General features: G+C 35.1%; 1 protein-coding gene across 1 annotated transcript; it reads left to right on the top strand.

Moving 5' to 3' along the window:
* Positions 1-754: 754 nt before the first annotated feature.
* LOC141705737 (putative disease resistance protein RXW24L) lies at positions 755-7,494 on the top strand. Its single transcript, XM_074508623.1, has 3 exons — positions 755-1,645; positions 5,518-5,976; positions 6,262-7,494. Exons 1-3 carry the CDS (start codon positions 1,102-1,104, stop codon positions 7,446-7,448), a joined length of 2,190 nt encoding a protein of 729 aa, XP_074364724.1. The 5' UTR covers positions 755-1,101; the 3' UTR covers positions 7,449-7,494.
* The last annotated feature ends 6,215 nt before the right edge of the window (positions 7,495-13,709 follow it).

The raw sequence follows: 13,709 nt of genomic DNA, 5'->3' as shown, positions 1-13,709 counted from the left end.
CACTCATATAGAGTCTCAAAATGATTAACAACTTAGTCTAAAATACTAAGTTTGTCCAACACATAGTGCTCTAATCCACTTCTTAACCCATCAACATCATTTTAAATGATAATTGATAAAAAGTATTCTAAAAAGTAAATTAAAAATAAAATATGATTTTATTATCGGATGCCATACTTATAAAATACACTCTATTCCTCCTCTTTATATAGGTGTACAAACTACGTTATCTAATAAATATTTAAACTCTATTTCTAACAACAAAATCAAAATCAAAATCAATCCAAAAACGGATATTAACATCAAATTCCTGTCTGCGGTACTTGGCCCTTGATATTAACATGTATATTAAGACATCTGATCAAGGGTTCAAAAATGAGCCAGATATGATAAGAGAATTGTTTTTGAATCATACTCATAATGATGTATGTTCAATTCGTATCACCACACTGGTATTGTTTCAATCGTGCCTAGAGGAAGACCCGATGCCAGTATTAGAATAAAAAAAATAATTTTTATATTTTTATAAGATAGAATAAAAAATATAATATATTCACAGCTAACAAATATTATATATTCCCGCAAAATATTATGTTTTGCGGGAATCCGTTGCCCGTAAAATTAGAATCACATACAGTTGATGTAGAGTCTTGGTAGTAGAGAATAGCAGTGATTGATAGAACACATGGACACAGACTAGAACTAACACATTGTCTGAATCTAGTTATTAGCTGTAATGGAACTGAAAACGTAAAAGAAAGGAGGTAAAGCCAATTGATCAAAATGATAACAATTGAGTGATTCATTGTTGCTTTAGAGTAATGCACTACAGAACCGAGGAAAGCAAGAAGAATCTAAAAGCACAAACAAGAAGAATCTTTCATGATCATGAAAGTGTTATTACTCGGCCACCATGCAGGACCTTTAACAAACAAAAGTTTGTCCACTCATTCCTTATAGCTTTATTTTGTACCTTCACACCACTGGAACTTTGTTTTACAAAGTTCAAATCATTTCATTTCATTGGTAATAATTCAAAGAGGTTTTACAGAAGCCTATTCATCTGCATTTCAACTACTACGTTTTGTGCTTGGTTTCAAAATGGCCGAAGCAATTGTGTCAAATGTTGTCGGAAGGCTCACTGATTTGTCTGAAGAAGCTCAAGTACTGCATGGGGTGCAAGATGAAATTCAAGAACTGGTGACACAACTCAAGCGGATGAGGACATTTTTACCAGATGCTGATTCAAGGTTACATGATCAAAATATCCGTATTCTGCTTGCAGATGCACGGGAGCTTGCCTATGATGCTGAACATGTCGTCGAAACTTATCTTGTCCAAGCTTTATCATCCCCTGGAAAAATAATGCAGTGGATGAACACAAGGACGTTTTCAAGAAAGCTCAAAGATGTTAAAAGAAAGATGTCTCTTCTCTTTAATCGCTTTCGTGATTGTAATATCAAATCAACATTAGAATCCCCTGAATCATCAAATTCATCTCATGGACAACCAGGAATGCTAAAGCGATTTCACACTTTCACTACTGTTGAACCAGAGATATTTGTTGGATTTCAGGCCGATGTTGATCAATTGGTTGGATATCTGGTGGATGAAAGTGATGACTCTTACCCGCTCATCTCAATTTGTGGAATGCACTACAAGAAAACAAGGCTAAATACAACTGCATAAATACAACTGGGATTAAATACAACCATATCTGGTTGAATTTAAGATGCGCGGCTAAATTCAACCGAAATCAGTCATATTTAAAAACGGTTGTATTTAGGCGGTTGAATTTAGAAACAAATACAACCGACTAAATACAACCGAATTTAAGTACAACAGGAAACGGTTGAATTTAGCCGCTCTACTTAATTCAACCGAATTCGGTCTATTTTTGCCCCGCCTAAATACAACCGGATAATTACAACCGACACCTATTACAACTCTAAAAGGTTGTATTTAGCCGCCCCTCCTAAATGCAACCGCCTAAATACAACTGTTTATAAATATGACTGATTTTGGTTGAATTTAGCCACACCAAAAAAATTGGAGGGAACTTTCCCGCCAAAGAAATTTAGCTAGAAAAATGAAGCCAAATATCAGCTAAAAATTTTAAAAAATAATTTTTTAAAAATAATTTTTTTAAAAAAAAAAAATCAGAAAAATAAAATTATTATTTATAATATTGCTAAAATACGTAAATAAAGAGTAATAATATATTCATTCTAGATCTTGTAAATAACTTTTTATTATTTTTACATATATTTAACTATTTTCAATTATTTTCGACTAGTACTTCTTAGAAATGTCAAGATCAATATATTTTAGTAATATGATATTTTAGAAAAAATAAATGTATTTTGTTTCCTATTTTAACAGTAAACTATTAGTCTCATACTAGAGTTTAGTCTCATACTGATGTTTCGATTTTTTAAAAAATATTTATGAATGATCCAACCTTAAGGATGTCGGTATCAATATATTTTAGTGACATGATAAATTTTTTGGAAAAAAATAAATATATTTGGTTTACTATTTTAACAGTTAACTAGTAGTTGACTATTAAAAAGGCAAACCAAATATATTTATTTTTTTTCTAAAATTTTTGTCATATCACTAAAATATACAGATCTTGACATACGTACGGTTGGATCATTCAAAAATATGTTTTAAAAATTCGAAACATAAATATGGGATTAAACACTAGTTAGAAATACTGGTCAAACTACCATTTGACTATTAAAAAGGCAAACCAAATAAATTTATTTTTTCTAAAATTTTTGTCATATCACTAAAATATACAGATCTTGACATCCGTATGGTTGGATCATTCAAAAATATTTAAAAAAAATCAAAACATCAATATGGGATTAAACACTAGTAAGAAGTAATGGTCAAATTACCATTTGACTATTAAAAAGGCAAACCAGATATATTTATTTTTTTCTAATTTTTTTGTCATATCACTAAAATATACAGATCTTCACATCCGTACGGTTGGATCATTCAAAAATATGTTTTAAAAATTCGAAACATAAATATGGGATTAAACACTAGTTAGAAGTACTGGTCAAACTACTAGTTGACTATTAAAAAGGCAAACCAAATATATTTATTTTTTTCTAAAATTTTTGTCATATCACTAAAATATACACATCCTGACATCCGTATGGTTGGATCATTCAAAAATATTTAAAAAAAATCAAAACATCAATATGGGATTAAACACTAGTAAGAAGTAATGGTCAAACTACCATTTGACTATTAAAAAGGCAAACCGGATATATTTATTTTTTTCTAATTTTTTTGTCATATCACTAAAATATACAGATCTTGACATCCGTACGGTTGGATCATTCAAAAATATGTTTTAAAAATTCGAAACATAAATATGGGATTAAACACTAGTTAGAAGTACTCGTCAAACTACTAGTTGACTATTAAAAAGGCAAACCAAATATATTTATTTTTTTCTAAAATTTTTGTCATATCACTAAAATATACAGATCTTGACATCCGTACGGTTGAATCATTCAAAAATATTTTTAAAAAAATCAAAACATCAATATGGGATTAAACACTAGTAAGAAGTAATGGTCAAATTACCATTTGACTATTAAAAAGGCAAACCAAATATATTTATTTTTTTCTAAATTTTTTGTCATATCACCTAAATATACAGATCTTGACATCCGTACGGTTGGATCATTCAAAATTTTTTTAAAAAAAATCAAAACATCAATATGGGATTAAACACTAGTAAGAAGTAATGGTCAAACTGCCATGTGACTATTAAAAAGGCAAACCAAATATATTTATTTTTTTCTAAAATTTTTGTCATATCACTAAAATATACAGATCTTGACATCCGTACGGTTGGATCATTCAAAAAATGATCAATAAAACTATATTATTATTAACCAAAAATTAACTTTTAACTAAACATAATAATTATTATTTTTAAAACACACAAAAAATGATCAATAAAACTATATTATTCAATCAGTACTATTATCTTTTTTAGTAATAACCTCTCTAAAATAATATTTTTCTTAAAGTTCCAACATAATAGAAATATTATATTTTTATTCTCAAAAAACTATAAAATCGCTATAATAATATTTTTAAAAAATTATGAACATATACGTGTATTAATATAATCATCACGAAGTCATATCATATAAAAAGATAGAAATAAAAAAATTAATGAACAAATTTAAAAAATTCAATTCAAGATATTTTAGTTTAAAAAATTATATAATATTAAAAAAGATTTATGCATCCGTACATAGCACGAGTTTTAAGCTAGTAATAATAATAGATTGACACTCCTAAATTTAACCGGATGCGGTTGTATTTAGAGCCATGTCAGCAATCCGTGTGAATTATATCTAACGTACCAAAATCAGTTAGTATCATAACAATCCAATGGTTGGAGTTACTTTTTATAATAAATATTTATAAATCAAAACAAAACCAAATTATATATATAAAAAATTTAACCCTGACCCCCCTATCCCTCACCCCTATCCCTCACGCACTACTCCCTCCCCCTCCCCTGTTTCCGGCAGTCTAGTTTTCTGTCTTTTGCACCAGTTATTAGTAAATAATAATGGAAGGAGTTCAAGAAGATAATACATGTAGCATGCAATGTACAGAATATACATACAAAAACAATAGCCCTGCTGGTGGTATATGTGTGTTTTGCTGGCAAGAAAGACTAGGAAAATTAGCAGTTTCTTCTCCTTTTCCTGTTTCCAACACTACTGTTAGCTTTCATTCTTCTCCTTCATCTTCTCCTTTTCGTCCTCCTTTTACATCCAGCAAAAAATCAAGAATCACATTTCTCACAGCCAAGAACAAAAATGACCCACCTTCCTCTTCCACCTTTTCTACCTCCAAAAACATCATTTTTAACCGCAGTAAATCCTCAGTCATTCATCGGGTTTGTGCAGCAAATTTTACAGATTCTGAGAATACTGAAGATTTAAACACACCCCAGAAATCAAGATTTTGGAAATACATTCATTTTTCTCGGCGGCATAAACACAAACAGTTGGTGTGTACGATAAGAGAATGTACAGCTTCTCTTTGTAATTTGAGTCTAATTTGTTTCTCGCCGGAATCTGATATTTTTCCGGCGAGATTTTTTAAAAAAAATCTGGTGCTCGTTAATTCGACCGCATTCGGTCGAATTTAGAACAATACTTTTAACCATATACGGTTGAATTTATAGTTTAGGCGGATTTTTTAAATTTTTTTCAAAAATTCAAATTTTTGGGCGGGATTTTCAAATTTTAGGTAAAAAAATAAATTCGACCGCTTTCGGTCGAATTTAAGCGGTTGTATTTAGCCGCTCTTATACTAAATACGACCGATTTACTAAATATGACTCGAGCATTTTCGACCGGTCCCAAAAACGGTTGTATTTAGTTAAATACAACCGAATCCGGTTGTATTTAACTAAATACAACCGTTTTTTGGGCGGTTGTATTTAGGCGTTTTTTTTTGTAGTGATGGGAGGTCTGGGTAAGACAACTCTGGCTGAAAAAATATACAATCATTCCACCATCAAGACTCACTTTGCTGGTTTAGCTTGGGTTTCCATTTCACAAAAGTGGCAAAGGAGACAAATTTTGCAGCGAATACTTATAGGTCTCGTATATGAGATGAAAGAGGAAATATTTACTTGGGACGAAGGCAAGCTAGTGGAGAATCTGCTACAAATCCAGCAAAAGAAGAAATGTTTGATAGTACTTGATGACATTTGGTCAAATGATGCTTGGGATTCTATAAAGGCGGCTTTCACTGCTGAAAAATCTTTAAGCAAATTAATGCTTACAACTCGTAATGTTGATGTTGCTCGGCATGCAAATCCAAAAGGATTCATTCACCAACCAGAATGTCTAAGCCCAGATCAAAGTTGGGAGCTACTTCAGTTGAAAGCGCTTCCTACAAGAGGAGGTTATCTAGGTACATATGTAATTTACACGCATTCATTATGTTTCATTTCATATGTTAAGTAAAACTAGACTTGGAAAATCCAATAAAATACTCTAAAACTTCTAGAATATTGACAATAAATGTAGTTAAACCAATTTTAGAACTTACAAAAAATCAGTTGCAGAAGAATATGTTGCATAGTGTCAAATTACTGTCTTGCCTATTTCTAACTGTTTCATTTTAACTTAATTAATAGGCCAATCTCAATATTGTGTAGGCTTATACAGATATTTCTTCTTTTTTTGTCTGTTACAGACATTGCTAGAGATTATAAAAAGATGGAAAAAATGGGAAGAGAAATGGTTAGAAATTGTGGCGGTCTTCCACTAGCTATAATGATTTTGGGGGGAATTCTCGTAACAAAACCGACCTTTGATGAGTGGAAGAAGGTGTACGATGATAGTATATCATCTCTAAAAGAAGGGAAGGGGTTTGGAAAAAACCAACAAGAACAACTGTTTGACAATTTAATTCGGAGTTACAACGTTTTGCCCCCTCAACTGAAACCATGCTTTTTATATTTGAGTAAATTTATGGAAGATGAATGGATAGATGCAGAAAGTTTATATCAGTTATGGATTGCTGAGGGAATAGTACTATCAAGTGACAAAAGGAAAGGAGAGACAATGATGCAAGTCGCTGAATCTTACATGGGAGAACTGGTCCATAGGAGTATGGTTCAAGTGAGATTTAATGATTTGGGATCATCGCTTACGAAATTCAAAAGTTGTTCTCTGCATGACCTTATGAGAGACCTATCATTATTCCAGGCAAAAGGAGAAGATTTTTTCGAAGCAATTGATATTGGGGAAGGAAACGACTTGAATCTCAATCATTATGATGTCTCTCGGGTTGCTAAAACTAGACAGCTTGTATTTTATGACAAAAGAGTCGTAGAAGCTAATTCTTACTTTACCGGGAAACCAAATCACCAACAATACCGATCAATTTTATTTCGAAATGTGGATCGTGAAGATGAAAGTCAGCAACTACGATTGGGACTGTATTTGGCCAATTTTAAGTTACTAAGAGTTTTGTCTCTTGAAAATGTAACGCATAGTAGACGATCCGTTTTAGGTACCTTTTCTGGTACAAATATTGGAAGAGTATTAGGCAGCCTTGTTTACTTGCGCTATCTCAGCCTAAGGGGTTCTAATTTGAAAACTTTTCCATGGATACATAACTTGGTGCTGCTACAGACTCTCAACCTAAATGTGCCGGATGATATTTTTAAGTCACCGGCGTCAAGTAATGTTTTGGGCAAGTTGGCATTTTTGCGTCATTTGTATTTACTTCCTTGGGTCTCTCTCAAATCAGTGAAGAAAACCAAATTAAGGTTTAATGGGCTGAGCAAATTAGAGACACTCGAAAATTTCAATACTGAGTGGTGTGAGGTTAAGGATCTGCCAAAATTATCCGGTCTTCGAAAATTTCAATACTGAGTGGTCTATTGATTATTGTCCAATGTTGGAGGAGCTTCCAGAAGAACTCATATTTCTCAATTATCTTCGAGAACTAATATTGGAGGGGCTGTCTTCACAATTGTAAATGCTATGGCATGTAGGAATATTTGAAGTTTGACGACACGCATAACAAAGATTGAATGATGTATTCGACATTTTAATCATCAGAAATATATCGAGGTAATTTCTTAGTTTTAGGAAAAAGCAAATTAAGAAAACCAATTATGTTTACTTTGCAGATGACTAGCCGGTAGTATTTGTAGAGGTTGATTGAATAGATGCATAACTGAGAAAACATAGCTGTAAAAACCTAGTCTATAACAAATGCAATGACTGGGATGCAACTTGGTTTAGTTTAGTCTACAACATAGCGCTGGTACACTTAACTATTGTGTTAACCTATGTACGCATATCTCATCCACATGTTCCAACAGAGCTTAGGCCTACTGAAATATGAAATTGCAGATAAATAATTGCACGAATTGCACGAATCTGTAATTATTATAATTTTAGTGTTAACTACATTTAATGGTTTATAACCAACTATAAACAGTCCCAGATCAAAGACTAGATGACTGCCACAATGATCTGAAGTTCTTTAAAAATAAACTTTGCATCAGATTTCTTCACTAAGAATAAAACTACCCTCGTATATAACGTCACCGAATTATATTAGATTCTTATATCTAGGAAGTTATCCTAAAGAACTTTATAATAGAAAAGTGGTCGTTTCAGGTTGGTCCATCAGAAGCAGCCTAAATACGAAACACAAGTAGCAGACTGAAAAACACACAAAAAGTCCAAAATTTCTGAGTAGAAGAATTAGTTACTGCTTACCTATCCAAAACTTTCCAACTGACTACTCCTGTTTCCCGTTCTTGTTTGATAAGTATAGATTTTCCTTCATTTTTCTTTGTCTGGTTTGCATCCTGAGGAACCTCGTTTGTTTCACCATTTACAATAGGTTTTGAAATTTTATTATCGATGTTCAAGCCTTCTTCATTATCTTCCACATATTCTTCCAGCTTCCCTGCATTTTCCATTAGCTTCTGGAACAGTTGTCCATTGTTTGACAGTTCCTCAAAAGTTCCTTCCTCTTTCACCTTTCCTTCATGCACTAGAATGACTCTGTCTACTTGTGAAAGAAAATGTAGTTGGTTTGTCACAAGAACTCTTGTTTGCCCTCTTAGTTCTTCCTTAATACATTTTTCAAAAACCTGGAGATGCAACAGCAGTTGTATCGAAATATCAACAGCGACTACAATTATAATAGCCCAATGTTGTAAACCATGAAAAAATTGTTGAGGCATGTAGCCCATGTAGTGTACACAGAAGTGTAAATTTACCCCTTAGCTATGCTCAGCGTCGTTCTAGTTTCTACAGAGTAGGAAAACAGAAAACATAACCTAGCACCACTTAACTCATTATTGTTATTAAAAGTAAAGCTACCTGTCGAGCCACATGGGCATCCAGGAGCACTTAAAGTAATGATATAAGATACTTTTCCTGAATATTGTATTCACCTGTTGATATAGCTAGTGAATTGTTTTGTCAGTGACATGTTATGTTAGCTAGGGGTGAGCGTGGTGCGGGCGGTGCGGTTTTTTTCCTAAACCGCAAACCAAACCGTACATGCGGTTTGATCAAATTTCCAAACCGCAACCGCACCGCGTAACCTCAAAAACCGTATAAACCACACCACAAAAAAGCGGTGTGCGGTGTGGTGCGGTGTGGTGCGGTTCACTGCGGTTTATACATTACAAGTTCGAAAATTTTAAATAAATACAAAACTTAAATTAATTAAATTTCCGAATAATATAACAAAGTCGCCAATATTCTTCAATAATACAAATTAGAAATTTCACACTGTAAAGTTTAACGTAGAAACTTGGCTCGGCAATTAATGATTTATCTCTTAAATATGTGGATTTGTACCATGTGTCTCATTATTTTTGAAGAAACACAAATAGGATGGTCACCACGCAACAAATCTTGCAGAATCAAGATGATCACTAAGTAAGCACTCCTAGTATGTTAAATGGAATCAAACTTAATAAATGGAATCATGAAATATAACTATTATATATATATATATTAAATATTGCGGTGCGGTGCGGTTTGAACCGCATTTCACCAATATAAAACCACAACCCGCACCGCACCGTACCGCACAGTTTATTAAAAATTCAAACCGCAACCGCACCACGAAAATTAAAAAACGCGTTTTGCGGTGCGGATTGGTGCGGTGCAGACGGTTTTTTTGCGGTTTGTACGGTTTTTGCTCACCCCTAATGTTAGCCCAGAAAGTAATGAGATATATGTAGAACAAGGAAAACACACAACCCAAACCTGTGTTATTATATTTAGAAGCATAATAATGGAAAGCGCAGGACTGCGAACAACGAAAGTGATGTAAATGCCTTTGTCGGTGTTAAGTCTCCTCCAAGTAAAGAAAACAATCCAAATGATACCACAATGACGATAATGGGAATACTGTTAAGCATAACCCTGTTGCACTGAAAGACAAGAATAAAGAGTATCATAAATTATGATCAAACTAAAGGAATATAACAATTGCAAAGTAATTATTAAATCTGGACATAGAACATGATAAGCTTACAATATTACTATTACTAAGACTATAATTTTAGGAGATGAGCTCTTTACTTTAATTTGCCAACCTCCTTTAATGAGGTTGTTGTCCTCTATTTATATCAAGTCCCAACTGGGCTTTATCTTACAAATTGGGCCTTCTTGGGCTTTACATTATGTTCCATAATTATACTAACTAGGACTCTTTTGGGCCGTCTTGTCTTGGTCCAACATTTGTCCTCCTCCCAGTTCAAGCAACTATCTTTAGATTTGCGCTTTTATTTCGGGACCTGAGAGTTAGTAAAATGAGCAAAGCGTGGTAAAAAGAATAAAATAATGAGAGGATTAAATGTTAGTAAAATAAAAATAAAAAAGACAAGGGTATTGAGATAGGAGTGAATGTGTTGTGCATATTGTTGTACTTTAACTTTACTTCTTTTCTTCTTCTTCTTTTTCCTCCTTTTTTTCCTTCTTTTTTTTTGAAACGTATAAGTATTTTGGTTTTTATTTTCTGGTGACTATTGATTGGACATTGTAGCATTGGACTGTTCGGCTTCTGTTTCACTTAACAAAAGCGTAGCGGCTGGCCGGATTATTCTTATTCCACCTCAAATTCTCGACTTCTGCAGTAACCGCATGTAAGTCATCTTCCACCTTCTATATTGCCTTTTGTTGTTTTCTTCTTTTACATCTTGCTTCTCTTGATTTAGTTTATTCGATTTCAATCATTTAATGGAATCAATCTAGTTCGTCATCTATCGTACCATTTCTGGTCGAGATCCGGTAAGCGACCCCTCGAGGAGGGTGATCAAGAGTCCTTCCTACATTTGAATAGTCTGGAGATTCTTGACTTTAGAGCAGTGTGGGTCCTTCGATTTTATTGAAAGAGGACGAGTTCTTGAGGAATTTCCCTATTTGGCCTCTTCCCTCGCCTCCCCCGGAGTCCTGGGACCTTAAAAAGAGACGACAGGTTGTTGAAGATTGTCTTCGGTTAGGTAGGGAAGAGTTCGAGGGAAGAACAAGTTTAAACTATCTGAGTCATTATATTACAAGGATCTCCAGTTAACAAGATAAAGTCGTATGTGGATTTGTCGAATGGGTATCGATACCGAGTACCGACACTGATGAATGGGTTGTGGAGATGCCGGAATTTGGGATGCACGGATACCGATGATATTTTTTCCACTTGGGCTTCGGTTGCCTATGCATCCTTTTTTCTTGGCGATGTTCGAGGCTATTGGATGTGGGGTTAGTCAGTCGAAGCCCAACTCCATTGCCCAGCTTAGTGGATTCGTCGCTCTTTGTTGTGATAGGAATAGAACTCCTTCTTTTAAACTTTTCTTTTTGATATATGCAGTTAGGTATCACGACGGACATGTTTATTTTGACTGTCCTTATAAGAGGGTTAAAATTGTCAGTGTTCGATCTTCCAATTCTGGGTACCATGCTAGGTGGCTGTATTTCGGGGGGCCTGATTTAGAGTTTGTGAAACCGTGTGGTAAAGTGAGCCAGCTTACTATCGATTACTTAAATAACCTCGAGAAGTACGATGTGAGGTATCTGAATGAGTTTCATGGGTTGAGGTCGATGTACACACATCTTTAGTTAAACGAGCCCGATTTTTTGGAAATGCATGATTGTAGGGGATTTTCAATCGATTAATTACTTTTTCATATATTTTTTATTTACTGCTTGTCTCCCCCTTTTTTTTGTATTACGCGTTGATTCTTTTCCTTCTTTTGTTTTGTTTTAGTGGCTGGAGCTTCTTTGCAGAAGGTTTTGGACAACGGGATTAGGAAGGAGATGGATAAGGCTATGATGTTGCTCATTCAGCGTTCATCGAGGAAGAATACTGATGGAGTGTGTGCTGGCACTTCTAGGGTCGGGGCTTCTGGGGCTGGGCACTCTGTGTCCATCGAGTTGTTAGATGATCAGGGAAACAAAGTTGTGGAGGCTCCTGAGAAGGTTGTGACTGATGCTGATCTGGGGGATTTGAATCCTCGGAGAGAGAGGGCGTTGTGAGGTTGATGATGTTCATTTAGGAGGAGGAGATTTTGCCGAGCCAGCTTTGGGAGGTAGTGGAGTGAATAAGACCATCACCTTGGTCAATAGTAGGGTTCTTATGTCCAACACTGGCGAGCCTCGATCCAAGAAGGAGCTTGTGAGGGTCGAGATTCAACCCAACGAGCGTTGGACCGGAGGGACAACAGTGTCGCTGAGGGCTTTTAATCATTTTCATCTTCCCCAAGACGCGATTGCCTTCGATGGCCGGGCGAGATGACCTTGCTGACAGGTGTAAGAGTCGAGCCGGGAGGGTATGTGAATTTTGTTTTCATGTATTGTTGTCTTCTTTTTTATTATATATTTTTTTTACTTTGTATTTGTGGTTTGCGACAGTTCCTCGCAGATTTTATGCATATCGTGGAAGAATTTCGTGCCGATGGTAATGATGTGGCTTACAAGAGACTGGAAGCGGAAGTGAGTGCTCTTAGGGTTGAGAGGAAAAAGCTTATGATGAGTTATTCAGAATTGGAGAAGAGATCTACGGAGTTGGTTACTGCGAATACCGCGTTGACCAAGAAGGTGGGAGAAATGGAGGTTTCGGGGCAGTCGAGGGATGCGAATGTGTCGGAGCTCGAGAGGAAGCTTCAAGAAGCTGAGACAGAGCGCGATGACCTAAGAAGTAAGTGTGAAGGCTGGGAGCGCCATGTCGACGGCATGAATGCATCGTACAAACTGATTGTCGATGAGAATGTTGTTTTGAAGGCGGAAGTCCAAAAAGGGATCGAGGACATTGCTAACGCCCTGGGAGATGGTTATGGGCATTGTGTTGCTAGGATGCAGGGGGCGGGGGTGGACACCACGGGGCATTCGTTTGAGGATTACATTGCTGACCTCGCTGCTTTGCAGCCCGATGATCCGACCGATAAAAATTGAAGGCAGGGAATGCCCCGTAGATGATGTATGAATTTTGAATTTTGAGTTTCTGCTGTTGTAAGTCGATGTTTCTTGATTGATGCTATATTGTTAATCGTACTTTGAATGAGGCTTTGGTGGCCTTTAGACATTTTTATGATATTCAATTGTCTATTTGGTAATTTTTATGTTAGTCTACTAAAGTTTTCCATGTTAGGAATTTTAAATGTAAGGTTTTCGTACCACTTGGATTTCACTGGGATGCATTGTCTTTGGTTTGTTTTTGAGTCTGTTTGCGTAGTGCTTAATTGTTGTGTAAGAATGTTTTGAATGTGAAGGGATCGATTATTGCTCATCGTTCGGGAGTACATATATTATTTGTACTTGAAGTCTAATGGGATACATCCAACTTATGTTGTTATTTTGTTTTTTTTTGAAGCAGAGAATGAATTATGACGTTTTCGTAAAGTAATTTTGAAAGCTTTTATAACTTAAATTCCCTCGATGGGGATCTCATAACGACCCTCATTGCATCGAGGGTTGGTTTTTGGTAGGGCCCTGCGGCCTCGAAGTTTTAATCATTACATAAAGAGTTAATCATTGGTAAAATTTCTTGAGGTGGATACCATTCTAGGCATTCTTAATTGGTTGATCATCGAGGTACGAGAGCTCGTAGGTTCCTGTGCTGACGACCTTCGACACTTTGTATGGGCCTTCCCATGTTGGTTTCAA

Source organism: Apium graveolens, unplaced genomic scaffold, assembly GCF_009905375.1.
Source record: "Apium graveolens cultivar Ventura unplaced genomic scaffold, ASM990537v1 ctg939, whole genome shotgun sequence".
NCBI classification, from domain to species: Eukaryota; Viridiplantae; Streptophyta; class Magnoliopsida; order Apiales; family Apiaceae; genus Apium; species Apium graveolens.
This window is presented reverse-complemented; position numbering and strand designations above follow the sequence as displayed.